At 36.5% G+C, this 13,963-nt stretch overlaps 11 protein-coding genes across 11 annotated transcripts; 4 read left to right on the top strand and 7 right to left on the bottom strand.

Moving 5' to 3' along the window:
* Positions 1-662: 662 nt before the first annotated feature.
* EV154DRAFT_512627 (uncharacterized protein) lies at positions 663-1,902 on the bottom strand. Its single transcript, XM_051601941.1, has one exon. The coding sequence runs from the start codon at positions 1,871-1,873 to the stop codon at positions 755-757; it is 1,119 nt and encodes a 372-aa protein (XP_051456405.1). The 5' UTR covers positions 1,874-1,902; the 3' UTR covers positions 663-754.
* On the bottom strand, positions 1,903-3,004 carry EV154DRAFT_512625 (Pre-mRNA-splicing factor Cwf15/Cwc15). Its single transcript, XM_051601940.1, has 4 exons — positions 2,956-3,004; positions 2,540-2,889; positions 2,255-2,479; positions 1,903-2,188 (listed from the first exon to the last, which is right to left on the bottom strand). The coding sequence occupies exons 1-4, from the start codon at positions 2,956-2,958 to the stop codon at positions 2,062-2,064; spliced, it is 705 nt and encodes a 234-aa protein (XP_051456404.1). The 5' UTR covers positions 2,959-3,004; the 3' UTR covers positions 1,903-2,061.
* A 1,444-nt stretch (positions 3,005-4,448) lies between these two features.
* Positions 4,449-4,853, bottom strand: EV154DRAFT_512617 (histone-fold-containing protein). Its single transcript, XM_051601939.1, has 2 exons — positions 4,590-4,853; positions 4,449-4,469 (listed from the first exon to the last, which is right to left on the bottom strand). Exon 1 carries the CDS (start codon positions 4,827-4,829, stop codon positions 4,626-4,628), a length of 204 nt encoding a protein of 67 aa, XP_051456403.1. The 5' UTR covers positions 4,830-4,853; the 3' UTR covers positions 4,449-4,469; positions 4,590-4,625.
* Positions 4,854-5,276: 423 nt separating this feature from the next.
* EV154DRAFT_512610 (histone H2A) lies at positions 5,277-5,901 on the top strand (the record flags this gene model as incomplete). The annotated part of the gene is made up of 3 exons (XM_051601938.1): positions 5,277-5,324; positions 5,385-5,390; positions 5,487-5,901. The coding sequence occupies exon 3, from the start codon at positions 5,505-5,507 to the stop codon at positions 5,898-5,900; it is 396 nt and encodes a 131-aa protein (XP_051456402.1). The 5' UTR covers positions 5,277-5,324; positions 5,385-5,390; positions 5,487-5,504.
* Positions 5,902-6,501: 600 nt separating this feature from the next.
* Positions 6,502-6,976, bottom strand: EV154DRAFT_512605 (uncharacterized protein). The gene has a single exon (XM_051601937.1). The coding sequence runs from the start codon at positions 6,915-6,917 to the stop codon at positions 6,606-6,608; it is 312 nt and encodes a 103-aa protein (XP_051456401.1). The 5' UTR covers positions 6,918-6,976; the 3' UTR covers positions 6,502-6,605.
* Positions 6,977-7,520: 544 nt separating this feature from the next.
* On the top strand, positions 7,521-7,966 carry EV154DRAFT_466244 (histone H3). The gene has a single exon (XM_051597724.1). It carries the CDS (start codon positions 7,527-7,529, stop codon positions 7,935-7,937), a length of 411 nt encoding a protein of 136 aa, XP_051456400.1. The 5' UTR covers positions 7,521-7,526; the 3' UTR covers positions 7,938-7,966.
* Positions 7,967-8,572: 606 nt separating this feature from the next.
* Positions 8,573-9,050, bottom strand: EV154DRAFT_512598 (histone H2A). The gene has a single exon (XM_051601936.1). It carries the CDS (start codon positions 8,983-8,985, stop codon positions 8,590-8,592), a length of 396 nt encoding a protein of 131 aa, XP_051456399.1. The 5' UTR covers positions 8,986-9,050; the 3' UTR covers positions 8,573-8,589.
* A 402-nt stretch (positions 9,051-9,452) lies between these two features.
* EV154DRAFT_263582 (histone H2B) lies at positions 9,453-9,931 on the top strand. The gene has a single exon (XM_051594667.1). It carries the CDS (start codon positions 9,500-9,502, stop codon positions 9,851-9,853), a length of 354 nt encoding a protein of 117 aa, XP_051456398.1. The 5' UTR covers positions 9,453-9,499; the 3' UTR covers positions 9,854-9,931.
* A 4-nt stretch (positions 9,932-9,935) lies between these two features.
* EV154DRAFT_512596 (uncharacterized protein) lies at positions 9,936-11,368 on the bottom strand. The gene is made up of 6 exons (XM_051601935.1): positions 11,269-11,368; positions 11,107-11,184; positions 10,822-11,055; positions 10,691-10,751; positions 10,387-10,628; positions 9,936-10,327 (listed from the first exon to the last, which is right to left on the bottom strand). The coding sequence occupies exons 1-6, from the start codon at positions 11,332-11,334 to the stop codon at positions 9,971-9,973; spliced, it is 1,038 nt and encodes a 345-aa protein (XP_051456397.1). The 5' UTR covers positions 11,335-11,368; the 3' UTR covers positions 9,936-9,970.
* A 135-nt stretch (positions 11,369-11,503) lies between these two features.
* On the top strand, positions 11,504-12,394 carry EV154DRAFT_422849 (TMEM164 family-domain-containing protein; the record flags this gene model as incomplete). The annotated part of the gene is made up of 3 exons (XM_051596108.1): positions 11,504-11,625; positions 11,683-12,113; positions 12,177-12,394. The coding sequence occupies 3 exons, from the start codon at positions 11,504-11,506 to the stop codon at positions 12,392-12,394; spliced, it is 771 nt and encodes a 256-aa protein (XP_051456396.1).
* Positions 12,395-12,683: 289 nt separating this feature from the next.
* EV154DRAFT_512592 (uncharacterized protein) lies at positions 12,684-13,928 on the bottom strand. Its single transcript, XM_051601934.1, has 3 exons — positions 13,562-13,928; positions 13,213-13,495; positions 12,684-13,135 (listed from the first exon to the last, which is right to left on the bottom strand). Exons 1-3 carry the CDS (start codon positions 13,869-13,871, stop codon positions 12,964-12,966), a joined length of 765 nt encoding a protein of 254 aa, XP_051456395.1. The 5' UTR covers positions 13,872-13,928; the 3' UTR covers positions 12,684-12,963.
* Between the last annotated feature and the right edge of the window lie 35 nt (positions 13,929-13,963).

The following is a 13,963-nucleotide window of genomic DNA, read 5'->3' as shown; positions in this document are numbered from 1 at the left end:
AAGCATAAACAAATCATGGCAACCGATAATATCAGGGGGGGAAAGGAGTTTCTCGTGGCCATGGCATCTTACATGGGGTAGGGGGAGAGAGTACCGTAACCCGGCGGAAATGGGATGAAATTTTTTTATTTGATGTTACACTACGGCGCATAATTCCAGTCAGGCCTTTTTTTTTTTCTTCTGGAACAAAGGCTTTTTTTTTTTTTGTTATTTTTTACCACCGACACATCGGGCGTGTTACAAGGAAAACTTAAACTTTATTCTTAAATGTCTAGATGAAAAAAATGTCGTCATAGTCTTTACAGAAAATAAGGGGAGCTTTCATCATCATGATATTAACTTTTATTAGCATGTTCCTGGAAAAAAAGTCAAACTAGATTGTACAAGGAAAATCATTTTTATAACAACAACATCAGGTGTGTCGATCATTAAAAGAAGAGCGGGAAAGCCTTAATTTTTTTTCTTTTTACACTTATTTGGGTAAAAGAGAGTCATTTTTTAATATTGTGTCATGATACATCATTTGTGATCCCATTATATTTTTCGGCGACTATTCTTTTTTTAAAAAAAAATTAAATAATGCTGAGCAACACAGGTTACTCACACGCGGTAGCTCATGGACTATGATAGGGGGATCTAAACAAACAAACAAAAAGATCTAATTTTAATAGGGAAATATCTAAATTTATTTATTTACAATAGAATAATAGGGAATGAGGGTATAATGTAATAGAGAGAGGGAATTTTGCTGCTCTTATAATAAAATGGTAGCATGTTCATAAGTGGGTAATTTACTATCTTCATAAAGCGGTAAAGCATCTTCATATTCAATATTTTTCATAAATTTTGGTGTGGGAGTGGCAGTAATCATGGTAGTGGTGGTGGTGGGAGTTTCAGCTTCAAATTCAGTATAGAGTTTGAGTTCATTGGAAGTACGAATACCATAACCTAAAGTACCAATCGTAATATGAATATCCTCCCAATTTACTGACAAGGACCAGATACCACCCAGTGGACCCTTTTGATCGACAGACACCTGTAACTTATAAGACACCTTGACGAGCTTTCCATAATCAAAAGTGGGTGTGATATCGGCAGGAATCTTGATCTCAAAGTCAGCATCAGAAACACCTTTCACTAACAGTAAATTTGACGTAGTGGAGGCAACAGTTTTGGTTTGGTCTGGGATTTCATTGGATCTTTCAATAAAGGACATGGTTTGAACTAATTCAAGTCGCACAGTGACATACTCCATTCCGCCGACAGAGGAGGACTTTTTCTTTTTGCTGCTTTCCACGTGGAGGGAGATGGGTATGTGATCACCCGGTACAAATTCTTGTGCTCCCATTCGAACATAGCCTGACAAGTCGCCCTTTTGAGCATGCATCTTGAGTGGCATCTTTAATAGACTGGTCTCGACAAAAGGCATACAAGTGACAGGCATCACACTTTTAATGGTGGGTGTATCGAGTGTAGGTGTATCCACAATAGCAATCAATTGAAATAGAGATTGATATTTACGATGACTGATAGAGGGAGGAAACTGGATCATTGGCATTTGAATGGTGAAGGGAAAGCTGTAATCAACATCTGGATCCAAATGATCGAGCTCTTTTGAGTCCCAGAGAGTATTCTGGATACTGAATAAAGTCTTTTTGGAGAATCTCGAGATATTTAAAGCAAATTCAAGTGCAGGAATTGCTTCTGTGGCATAGAATGCAAGACGCACTCTTTCGACAGGAAGACGTGTATGCATGTTTAATTTAACAAAACCTTGAAAGACAGAGCCAGGACCATAGATGGGTTGGCCATGGATAGACCAACCGAATTCAGGAAGTAACTCAATAGTTAAAGAACAATCAGAGGAGTTCATTTTTTTAAGTAAGATATATTTGTTTATATAGAATGAATAAAGAAAAGAAAGAGGGATCGACAAAAAATAGACTAGTATTTATAGATTTTTTTTTTTTGGCACGTTGAGTGGAGGAACCGCAGCATACGGTACAGAATTAAAAAAAAAAAAATGCCCAGCTTTGTACAACCACGTCATTTTCATGTACTTTACTGAATGTATTTATGAAGGAACTTGCGATGAAAATCAGAACGCAACATATCATTGACAAATCTCTTTTTAGGTTTATCGTCTAAACCTCTTGCTTGATTTTTGAAAATAACATCATCATCCCAACTAAAAGCAAAAAATAATGTCAGTGTACAAAACACAGGTATTGCCAAGAGAAAAAAAAGTTCTTACCGTCTTTTCACACTAAAGTCACGTTTTTCCTGTCCGATATTTAAGAGAGGATTACCTTCCATTGCCTCTTGCTCTTTTTCGGTCTGCTCCTCTTCCTTGATTTTAATCTCTTGACGTTCTTTTTCTTCAGCACGTTCCTGACGAATACGCTTTAGTGTTGCTAATAATTCTGCTGCATTGTCATCGTCATCGGAATCATCATCGTCGTCTGAATCATCATTGTCACTTTTTAGTTCAATGTTAGCAGAGATCCTTGCTGTATATGTATATATATACATCTTTTACCTGCTACTTGCATCCCCATCACTGTCTTGATCACTATCGTCTTTATCTAGCTTGGCTAACCTCTCTGCTTCAGCCATCAATTGTTGCTTTTCATGATTCGGTTCTTCGTCTTGTCGGATCAACCTTGAAGAAGACGGTCCTCCTTCCTTCTCTTCATAGTATTCCTGTTCCGCTCTTTTTAACTCGGCTAATAACTCTTCGCGATTACCGATTTCATCCACAGTGCCTTGTCCAGGTTGTCTGAACTTGAGCTTCGTATGCGAGGCAATGTCTCGAGCACTGTACTGGAAACTAGGTGCTTTGCTATCATTACCTCGTGCGGGATCAAATGTGGGACGAGCTGCCGTTGTCTATTATTATATACCCTTTTTATTTTAAAAACTAAGGACTTGTTTATATCCAATCATGGCACTTACCATGGTGTGATGTTTAAAAGTGTGGAATAAAAAAAAAAAAAAAAAAAAAAGGGAAAGCAAGAACAAAAAAAAAAAAAAAACGCGGAGCTGTGACATCACAATTAAGCGACTAGATACACCACTAGAGCTACTTGCACTTGTTGTGCGGTTGGGATTTCCAGCAATAATAATAAAGGAGAGAGCCCACTCCAACATAAAGTAATTTGATCTTGGGGGTATTCCTCTATGACACAGTTCAAGTAGCTTATAGTACCACACTTATTCACTAAACTATATGAATGTACTTTTAAAACAATTTGATACATTGGCAGACACAAGCCGTTTTGTTTTTCGCTTTACTTAGTGAGGACAGCTAATGTTTCCTTAGAAACAGCCAAAGTGCACGTAGTCACAGCGTAAGATCTGTGATTCGGCTATCCCTAAGAGACCCTTTTTTTTTTTTTTTTTGAAGGCATTTATTATACTGCGGGTGATTATATAATACTGCGGCGCTTTCTCGGAGAAAAAGGGAGGGACACGTTTTTTTTCTTCTTTGTGTTTAATTCTATGTAACTCAATCTTTCATTCAATAAATCACGAGTGAGACAATTCTATCGTCCGCCGAATTTTTTTTTTTTTTCAAGTAGCACGGATCGACGTCAAAAGTACGAGGGAGGGAACTTTCCATTTGATTTAGACACACTGTGGCATTGCACATGCTGTGTCCCCTCATGCTATTGGGGGGAGAGATGTAACGTGGAAGCTCTTATTAGCTTTCAAGCACACACACACACACACACAGAGAGAGAGAGAGAGAGAGTCCGGACCGGAAGAAGCGTGTGTTGTGATGTTATGAAGGAGGCGGGTATCCAGTTACGCAAATTCCTCAATTGCTAGCCTACTAGACTTGACGCACGATAAAAAGAAGCGTGGACACGTTCCAGCTGGTCACGGTCGTCGTGTGTGGGTTAGCATATAGAAAGCATCCAGGTGGTGGTGGTCTTGCTGGTGGACAACATTATCACCATATGAACATGGACAAGTACCATCCTGGATACTTTGGTAAGGTGGGTTATGCGTCAATTCCACTTGAAGGACAATATCCACTGGCGTCCTATTTGTTCATCTTGACACGATCTGGACTCTTGCCTCTGACGGTGTTCGTGAACAGTACAGGAACACGGAGAAGGTAAATTATCATTGATACACTCCCAAAAGGTGATGCATCATCCTATTTTAACAAAGGGATGGGGGATTAGAGGATTTTTTCTAATTAAGCATCATAAAAACAATAAGGCTATGGTAAGGTTGTTGGCAAAAGGGTACGATTTCTCAACCCGTCATTGTTCGTGCTCGTTTCGTTTCCCGCTTTAGCTGAAGGTTGCTGGTGGTTATTGTTTGAGCTTAATGCTTAAATTTTTTTTTTTTTTTGATAAAGTAAAATAAAAGAAGTCAATTGTATACATGGTTTTTTTTTGTTGTTTTTTTTATATAGAAATGCAAAAATAGTAAAAATTAAAAAAAAAAAAAAAAAACGAGTGCCGTTTTTTGGGGGATCAATTTGAATTTAAAAAAAATAATATTTTAAAAAAAGTGTGTGTAGTTTTGGTTTTGAAGTGTGTGCGTGAAAGTATTTAATAGCATATATCAATAAAAAAAAAAAAAAAAACTGTAATTTCTTTTTTTTTTCTTTACTTGGAAGAAGTATACTTGGTGACAGCCTTGGTACCTTCAGAGACGGCATGCTTGGCGAGTTCTCCAGGAAGAATAAGACGAACAGCGGTTTGAATTTCACGAGAAGAAATGGTGGAACGCTTGTTGTAGGCAGCTAACTTGGAAGCTTCAGAGGCAATACGTTCAAAGATATCGTTGACGAAAGAGTTCAAGATAGACATGGCCTTGTTGGAGATACCAGTATCGGGATGAACTTGCTTCAAGACCTTGTAGATATAAGAAGAATAGGTCTCACGACGAGTGACCTTTCTCTTCTTACCATCAGCCTTGACCTTGGTGGTCTTGGCAGGGGCTTTGGCAGCAGCAGCAGCAACGGATTCTTTAGGAGCCATTTTTTTTAATTTAGAATTTGAACAAGAAAAAGGGGACTTCTAGTGGGGGGCCCAGATTTCTGCTGGGTTTTATATAAGTTTTTTTTTTTTTTTTTTTTTTTTTTATTTTATTTTCCCCCCATTATTAATTTTTTTTTTTTTTTTTTTTTGTCAGTTCAAAAAAAAAAATTATGTTCATTTTGGGGCTTTTTGAGATAATCAATCGCGAAAACCAACACGAAACAACACGTGGATACAACCTTCTCTTTCAATCCCTACCATAAAAAAAAGTAACGATTTTTTTTTTTTTTTTTTTTTTTTTTTTTTTTACACCTTAGAGTCAAAAAAAAAAAAAGTAAAAAAAAAAAAAAAAAAAAAAAAAAAATGCGTGACGTTGATTTGCCAAAAACTTTTTTTTTTTTTTTTTTAAATCGTATATAAATTAATTTCTTTCTTGTTTTTTTTCGAGTTTTTCTGCTTGATTCCCTTTTTTTTTAATAAAACAAATTTCTTTTTATATCAAAAATGTCTGGTGGTAAATCTGGTGGAAAGTCTGCTTCTGGCTCCAAGTCTCAAACTCGTTCAGCTAAGGCTGGTCTCCAATTCCCCGTTGGTCGTATCCATCGTCTCTTGCGTCGTGGAAACTATGCCCAACGTGTTGGTGCTGGTGCTCCCGTCTACCTTGCTGCTGTTCTCGAATACCTCGCTGCTGAAATTCTCGAATTAGCCGGTAACGCTGCTCGTGATAACAAGAAGTCTCGTATTATCCCCCGTCATCTTCAATTAGCTATCCGTAACGATGAGGAATTAAACAAGTTGCTCGGTCACGTCACTATCGCTCAAGGTGGTGTCCTCCCCAACATTCACGCCTCTTTGTTGCCCACCAAGTCCAAGAAGGCCGGTGCTTCTCAAGAACTTTAAAATGTTATATATCACTCTTCTCTCTTCCGACACTCAACCCCATTCACCAACTTATGCGCACATAAAAAATCACATACGCTTTTTTTTCGTACAGTCAACAACAACATATTGATTCCTTCTTTTTTTTTCTTTTTTTTTTTTTTTTTAATTAAAATTGTCGCTTCACTCTAAAAAAGAATCAGGTCCCATTTTTATTTTCCTCACTTGTATTTTGTGTGAATGATGTGAGGATTGGAATAGTAAGAACTATGGATGTATGCTTATTCTAGTAGTGGGTAACTGTAGATGTATGCTTATTCTAGTAACGGGTATCCATAGATATATGTGTTGTAAGGGTAACGGGTATCCATAGATTTATATGTTGTAAGGGTAACGGGTATCCATAGATTTATATGTTGTAAGGGTAACGGGTATCCATAGATTTATATGTTGTAAGGGTAACGGGTATCCATAGATTTATATGTTGTAAGGGTAACAGGTAGTTATGGATGCAGATACTAGAGATAGACATGGAATGAAGAGATGCACGCACGCATACGAACATACTTAATAATAAACCAGAAAACATTGATTAGAGCGTATTGAGAAAAATAAGAGAGAGATGCTTTATTTTTTGAATAGAAGTAATGATGTTTTGGGGATATTTTTTTTTTGATTATAATAATAAAAAAAAAAAAGGGGGAGGAAGAAAAAAAGAGATGAAATTTATCCACCGAAACCGTAAAGAGTACGACCTTGTCTCTTGAGAGCATAAACGACATCCAAAGAGGTGACAGTCTTTCTCTTGGCATGTTCAGTATAAGTGACGGCATCACGAATGACATTTTCAAGGAAGACCTTGAGGACACCACGAGTTTCTTCGTAGATCAAACCAGAGATACGCTTGACACCACCACGACGAGCGAGACGACGAATAGCAGGCTTAGTAATACCTTGAATGTTGTCACGAAGAATCTTTCTGTGACGCTTAGCTCCTCCCTTTCCGAGTCCTTTACCACCTTTTCCACGACCAGTCATATTTAAATTATGTTAATTGAACAAGAAGAAGAAGAGAGAAAAAAAAAAAAAAAAAAAAAGTAAACCCCAGCTTACTCTTGCCCCCCTTTTTATACATTTTGACAAAAGTCACAATGAAAAATGTTGATTTTTTTTTTTTTTTTTTTTTTTGGATCGCCGTATATTTTTTTTTTTTTTTTTTTTTTTTGATGAAAAAAAAAAAAACGCGCGACGCTACCAAAAAAAAGATATATCTTTTTTTTCAATTTTTGTAGTTTTATTCAAAAAAAAAAAAAGAAGACTGATTGACCTGTAGCCCAAACAATGTAGCATTTTTTTTTTTTTTTTTTTTTTTACAACAGTTGTCTTCTCTTTTCAGTTGCATCCTATTTATTCACCATACATATTCACCTGTGTAAAAAAAAAAAAAGAAAAAGAATGATAAAGTACAAATAAAAACGTTAATTACATGACGATATTTTTTTTTTTATCATGAAAAAAAAAAAAAAAGCAAAATTAAAAGTCAGTCGATACATATAAATAGAGGAGGATTCCTCACGGCCCTAAAATAAGATTTTTTTTTTTCCTTTTTCTTTTTTTGAATCCTTATAAAAAAAATATTTATTAAATATGGCTCGTACTAAGCAAACAGCTCGTAAGTCTACCGGTGGTAAAGCTCCCCGTAAGCAATTGGCCACTAAGGCTGCCCGTAAATCCGCCCCTTCCACTGGTGGTGTCAAGAAGCCTCATCGTTACAGACCCGGTACCGTTGCTCTCCGTGAGATTCGTCGTTACCAAAAGTCTACTGAGCTTTTGATCCGTAAGCTCCCCTTCCAACGTCTCGTCCGTGAAATTGCTCAAGATTTCAAGACCGATTTACGTTTCCAATCTTCTGCTATTGGTGCCCTCCAAGAAGCCTCTGAAGCCTACCTTGTCTCTCTCTTTGAAGATACTAACTTGGCTGCTATCCATGCCAAGCGTGTCACTATCCAACCCAAGGATATTCAATTGGCCCGTCGTCTCCGTGGTGAACGCTCTTAAATACTTTTTTTTTTTTTAAAAAAAAAAAAATTATAAATACCATTTCTTTTTTTTTTCATAAATCCATAAAAAAAAAATCTTTCGGTGAAAAAAAAAATTATCACATTTTGTTATAGTCTTGGTGTTTTTTTTTTTTATTTCATTCTCAGTGTATTTGAAAATAAAATATATATATATACAAAAAGAAACAGTCCTTTTTTTTTTATATTATTATTTCATTACATGTCAAGTTACAGTATGTGTAACCCCGGGTAAATTTAGATCGTCCCTTCTCAAAAAGAAAACCTTAAATAGATTGCATATTTCCTTTTTTAAAATTAAAAAATGTCATTTCTCGTCACTGTAAAAAAAAAAATTATATATATATTTTTTTTTTCTGATTTATTTATTTACAAATTATTTTAATAGAAGAAAAAAAAAAAAAAATTAATCTCAATGCTGTCATTAATTTTTTCTTCTTTTTTTTTTAAAAAAGAGAACAATCAAGAAAAAAAAAAAAAAAAAATAGGGATATCAAATACAGAATCAAAAAAAAACATGATATTTTTTTTAAAAAAAAAGAGTATATTTTTCTTTTGTGTGTGCGTGTGTGTGGGTGAAAAAGTGATTTTGAGTGAATAGCTTTTTTTTTTTTTTTTTTTTTGGAGCAAATTTAAAGTTCTTGAGAAGCACCGGCCTTCTTGGACTTGGTAGGTAAAAGAGAGGCATGGATGTTGGGGAGGACACCACCTTGAGCGATAGTGACGTGACCAAGCAACTTGTTTAATTCTTCATCGTTACGGATAGCTAATTGAAGATGACGGGGGATGATACGAGACTTCTTGTTATCACGAGCAGCGTTACCGGCTAATTCGAGAATTTCAGCAGCGAGGTATTCGAGGACAGCAGCGAGGTAGACGGGAGCACCAGCACCAACACGTTGGGCATAGTTTCCACGACGCAAGAGACGATGGATACGACCAACGGGGAATTGGAGACCAGCCTTAGCTGAACGAGTTTGAGACTTGGAGCCAGAAGCAGACTTTCCACCAGATTTACCACCAGACATGTTTGATATAAAAAGAAAAGTTTTTTTGAAGGGAGTAAAAAAAAAAAAAAAGGGAAAAAAAAAAATCCAAAAAGGACGTCCCAATGCAAGCGTATTTATATAATTCTCATTATTTTAAACCCCGTCTTTTTTTTTTCTTTTTTTTTTTTTTTTTTTGAAAATATAAAAAAAGTACCTGTATGAACAGCTATTTTTAAAAAAAAAAAAATAAAGGGATTTTTTTTTACATGGTTAAATTGATAAAAGAGGTTTAATTCCGAGATAACTCGCGTTTGTTTCGTGATTTCACGACATTTTTATAATTGATATGAGAAAAAAAAAAAAAAGATGACACATGTGTAAAAAAAAAAAAAAAAAAAAAAAAGACGAAAAAGAAAAAAAAAAAAAAAAGAGAGTCACATAAATTAGAATTATATAAAAATGAACAAAATTTCTTGCCATTTCCAGTTTTTTCTTTTTTTTTTTTTTTTTTTTTTTTCTTTTCTTTCTTGAAAGTATAATATTATTTTAAAAAATGGCTGCTGATCTCCCCACCAAAGAACACAAGAAGACTGGACCCAAGGAAGGAAAGAAGAGAAAGGTCACTCGTCGTGAGACTTATTCTTCTTATATCTACAAGGTCTTGAAGCAAGTTCATCCCGATACTGGTATCTCCAACAAGGCCATGTCTATCTTGAACTCTTTCGTCAACGATATCTTTGAACGTATCGCCTCTGAAGCTTCCAAGTTAGCTGCCTACAACAAGCGTTCCACCATTTCTTCTCGTGAAATTCAAACCGCTGTTCGTCTTATTCTTCCTGGAGAACTCGCCAAGCATGCCGTTTCTGAAGGTACCAAGGCTGTCACCAAGTATACTTCTTCCAAGTAAATATCATTTCTCTCTCTTTTTCTTATATATACAAATATAAAAAAAAAAAAATTCCTTCATTTTACAAAAAAAAAAAAAAAAAACGCGAGTGTATATATGTGTGTGTGTGTGTGTTTATTATTTTAAAGTGGGAAGAGAAAAGATATCCGACGTGTCTTTTATACTTGTGAAATCTCCCATTTCTGCATAGAATGCATCAAGATCATCATCCAATGTTTCCTTCTTCTTTTCCTTCACCTCCTTCTTTTGCTCTACCACCACCATCGTCTCCTTTTCTTTTTTTAGTGCAGGTGAGTATTCGGATGGAAAGGCACTTTTATCCCAATAAGCAACACGTCCATCTACAACAGGAATGGACCATTCAGATTGTCCGTACACGGGTATAAAACTTTTTGGATTCGTAAAAGAAACCAACACGCGTCGTCCATCCACTTGTAATAATTCTCGTGCATATTCCAACGCCATCGATGCGTACTTTTATATATAAATGTCAGTTTTCTTGTGTAAGCACACACAAAATGATTGTACACTACCTTAATCTCACTAAACTCGATAAAGGCAAATTCACATGACATGCGGGTCATCTTGTCTCGAATCAATAATGTACGCACAACACCTTCCAAGGAAGACACGGCATTATAAATACTTTCTTCCGTTGAGAAATGGTCCAGTTGACGTATCAGTAACATGTTACTAGGCACAGTTGATACGTCTCTTGTACCATCATTGATCGAAACGGATTCTGTCTCATTGGTACGAATTTCCTTGGATGAAGCTATCTATTTCTGTTAGCTTCTTTTTTCTTTTTATTTAGACTTGACAGTAATTACCACTTACAAATGTACGAGTGCTTGCATTCTGTACAAGCACGACGAGAAATGACATTAAAGTTACCGCACTATTTGGAGTGAAGGTCCCCTAATGTCAGTCTTTTTTTTAATTGATCGTTAAAAAGCTTTTTTTTTTACCTTGAAGCAGCGCCATTCTTCCTTTTCTTCCTCTTGCTTATTCTTTTTACAATAGTCGACACGGACACGATATGAGTCCATGGAAAAGGTACGGTGACGTTCAACAAATTGAATGGCATGACCTACACTGGTGAAACGTACAAAGGCGAATTTACGAGAGTCACCTGTCTCACGGTCCTTGATGAGCGATACATCGTCGATACTGGCTTCCATTCGCTTCAACTTGTCTTCTATCTATCCAATGGGTGAATAAAGGAGCCTTTTTAGAAAGATAAAATAGCTTACATGGACTTCTCTCGCATTGTCAGGTAGGTTGCGCAAGACAACATTAATATTGGGTTCGATTTCATCCAGTCTTTTTCTCTAGAGATGCATTAGCTTTTTTTTTGGGTGTTTTTTTTCATCTAAAAGCCATCAGTGTGCACGGAATTGGGTTTTTTTTCTTACTGGCTCTTCTCGAGAGCGAGAATAAGGACTACGGGAACGTCTTCGGTATGAATGTCGACTCGACATGATGTTATTAAAATATTTATCCGAAAAAAAAAAAAGAAAGGAAGAAAAATTTCTTTTTTTTTCTTTTTGGGTATAAAATGGGGGGTGACTCCCCCCCCTTCCCCAAAATAATTTCTTTTTTTTCTTTCTTTCTTTCTTTCTTCTTTCTCTTTATTGTTGCAGTAGAGTCATGTCACAAGCACTACTTGAGTTTGCAGAACCCTTTCTCTCCAAGGTAGAAGCCATGGTACATGCGATTGCAGCTGATGTTCCTGTCGAAACAGACTGGGCACAGTCTTCGTTTGGGTCTTGGTAAGTGTGTAGCAGTTACATAAAAGAGGAAGAGATAGTTAATGAATTTAAGGGCAGGTACAACCACCCTCGTCAGCATGGAGTGGAACTCACCATTTTGGCTAGTATTTATGGGTGTGCAACCTACATCTTTTTCCGTCGTCTATTACGACCCGGTACCGAGAATTATAAATTATTGACAGAATTCGAACCAGCCCATAAAAGAGCGAGTTTAACCGAGAGAGCCTTGACATTCTCCCTTATTTGCTCTCTCTTGATGACCTTGACACATAAAATCATTCGTAGTCGAGTTTGGTTCATGATGCAACCATGTCATATGAGTGGTCTCTTGCTACTGATCACTCTAGTTTACCCAAACAAACGATCCCCTATCCCGCATGTCTTTTTTAACATTTATCTGCATTTGCAATGGGGTGCCTTGGCCGCTTTAGCATTTCCTGATCTACGAGAACATACCTTGATTGGAGAAACATTCAACTTTTTTGCAGGTAAAATCATCCCTACCCTACATCTTTTTTTTTGTATTTACTCACACAGACACTCCTATAAAGAACATATTTTACTGCTCGTGGTGCCTGTTTACATGATCTACAGCCGTCGCTATGCTGTTCTCCCCAAATCAAAGGAGATCTTATTTCTATCCTTCTTTTGTTACAGTTTCTTTCACACACCTGTTCTTCACATCATTTCGCTCATCTCTGGCTTCAACCTTAACTACATGTTTGCCCCACCTCCCAGTAAGTTTTTTTTTTATGTCTCTTATGATTGACTCAACCCATTTATTTTTTTTAAATAGTCAAGGTACTGTTGCAATTGGGTCCTTTGTACCGTATCGTCATGTACGCCGTTGCTTTTCTATTTAAATTTGTCACCCGATTTATTTGTGTAGAGACCGTTTTGGCCATCATGCCTCGTGAAAAGCCTTCAGAACCAGTTCGAAAAGTACCCTCTGTCAGATCGAAAAAGATCGATTAATATCTACAATCCCCTTTTAGAGTAGCACACACACACAAAATAAGGTTTATTTTTAGCTGCAATAAAAAAAAAAAAAAAATGGTGACAGCTTCAGTCATAAATATGGTTACACCTTGTGTTCCCTTTTTTTTTTTTAATTTTATATTAACCGATCATCCCTTTACTATAAGCTAAAGAACAGGCATTCCGGATTGACACATGTGTGCAAGGAGAAAAAAAAAAAAGGGGATAAATGAACCAACATGAAATACTCGTTTTTCTTTTAGCACTAAAGAAGCCCCCTCCTTTCGTTCTATTTATCAGCAGTATAATTTTTTTTTTTTAATATATAAGGTATATATGTATATACAGAGAGAGAAGTTTTTAAGGTGGAGTATCCCTTTTTAACCGTTGAAGTTCAATTTCCAATCTTAATTGCTCCAACTTCATTTCTTGCATACGTTCTTGATGATCCATCTTTTTAAGTTCGAGTTCCAATTCCATGATTTTGACTTTATCCTTTGTCATACCCTGTGTTCCATAGATTATGCATTCACTATAACAGATTTCAAAATGACATGTTTGAAAGGCCCTTCCCCCCTCCCCCCCCTCTATTTTTTTTTTTATTTTTACCTGCCACTTGATTTCTCTGCTGGATTTGATTTTCTCTTTTTAGCAGTGTAGGGTATAGGGTGATTGTTGTTCACCACCATCTCCGAAAGTGGACTCCTCCCCGTGGCTTTCATGGCGGATGAGTCGGATGGTTCCCTCTTCATATCCTCTTCCATCAAAGCCTCTTCATCTTCCGTCACTGTCAGTGCAGGGGGATTAACTTGCATAGGGGAATCTACTACTGTGAGTGCTGTAAAGATAGGCTTACATCGGTCATAATAAGGGAATTCCTTGTCTAATTTCTCTATGTGTGATGTATTTATTTAGTACGAGTCCCCTCCCTCCTTTTTCAACAAAAAAATAAAAAAACCTCGAAGTGTCGCCTCATCTTGTAATGTCAATTGATGTTGCCAGAGTTTAAATCGAGATTCTAACCAACGTACTTTAAATTTGATAGCTTCATGGTACATGACGTTTTTAAAGACTTGTTCTGCTACACGCTTGGAATAACCCGACTTGTTCTCCTTCCACTTGGCGTAATGACCCACTTGTTCCAAGTCAGTTAATAAAAGTCCGACGTCATCTTCTTTCCATTGAACATAACGTCTGGATGGTTCAGGGGTACTGGGTAAACCAGGTTCCACACTTTCGCTCATGTAAGTAGTGGACTGCAAAGGCATCTCTCTCTCTCTTCTTTTTATATCTATTTAAAGAGAGAAAAGAAAAGTGGAAAAAAGGGATTCTAAATTTTAAAAAAACAAACCCCCCCCCC

Source organism: Mucor mucedo (assembly GCF_025094135.1).
Source record: "Mucor mucedo strain NRRL 3635 chromosome Unknown EV154scaffold_61, whole genome shotgun sequence".
Taxonomy (NCBI): Eukaryota; Fungi; Mucoromycota; class Mucoromycetes; order Mucorales; family Mucoraceae; genus Mucor; species Mucor mucedo.
Note: the sequence above shows the minus strand (reverse complement) of the source record. Positions and strands in the feature narration are given on the sequence as shown.

Coding starts and splice junctions, on each gene's coding strand:
- EV154DRAFT_512625 (XM_051601940.1), bottom strand. Junction 2,480..2,539: donor GATGGGGATGCAAGTAGCAG/GTAAAAGATGTA, acceptor TGAACTAAAAAG/TGACAATGATGATTCAGACG. Junction 2,189..2,254: donor GACTTTAGTGTGAAAAGACG/GTAAGAACTTTT, acceptor TTTTGCTTTTAG/TTGGGATGATGATGTTATTT.
- EV154DRAFT_512627 (XM_051601941.1), bottom strand. CDS start 1,873: ATGAACTCCTCTGATTGTTCTTTAACTATTGAGTTACTTCCTGAATTC.
- EV154DRAFT_512605 (XM_051601937.1), bottom strand. CDS start 6,917: ATGACTGGTCGTGGAAAAGGTGGTAAAGGACTCGGAAAGGGAGGAGCT.
- EV154DRAFT_263582 (XM_051594667.1), top strand. CDS start 9,500: ATGGCTGCTGATCTCCCCACCAAAGAACACAAGAAGACTGGACCCAAG.
- EV154DRAFT_512596 (XM_051601935.1), bottom strand. CDS start 11,334: ATGTCGAGTCGACATTCATACCGAAGACGTTCCCGTAGTCCTTATTCT. Junction 11,185..11,268: donor CTCGCTCTCGAGAAGAGCCA/GTAAGAAAAAAA, acceptor ATGCATCTCTAG/AGAAAAAGACTGGATGAAAT. Junction 11,056..11,106: donor ACAATGCGAGAGAAGTCCAT/GTAAGCTATTTT, acceptor CCCATTGGATAG/ATAGAAGACAAGTTGAAGCG.
- EV154DRAFT_512617 (XM_051601939.1), bottom strand. CDS start 4,829: ATGTCTATCTTGAACTCTTTCGTCAACGATATCTTTGAACGTATTGCC.
- EV154DRAFT_466244 (XM_051597724.1), top strand. CDS start 7,527: ATGGCTCGTACTAAGCAAACAGCTCGTAAGTCTACCGGTGGTAAAGCT.
- EV154DRAFT_512598 (XM_051601936.1), bottom strand. CDS start 8,985: ATGTCTGGTGGTAAATCTGGTGGAAAGTCTGCTTCTGGCTCCAAGTCT.
- EV154DRAFT_512592 (XM_051601934.1), bottom strand. CDS start 13,871: ATGCCTTTGCAGTCCACTACTTACATGAGCGAAAGTGTGGAACCTGGT. Junction 13,496..13,561: donor AGATGAGGCGACACTTCGAG/GTTTTTTTATTT, acceptor CATCACACATAG/AGAAATTAGACAAGGAATTC. Junction 13,136..13,212: donor GCAGAGAAATCAAGTGGCAG/GTAAAAATAAAA, acceptor AATCTGTTATAG/TGAATGCATAATCTATGGAA.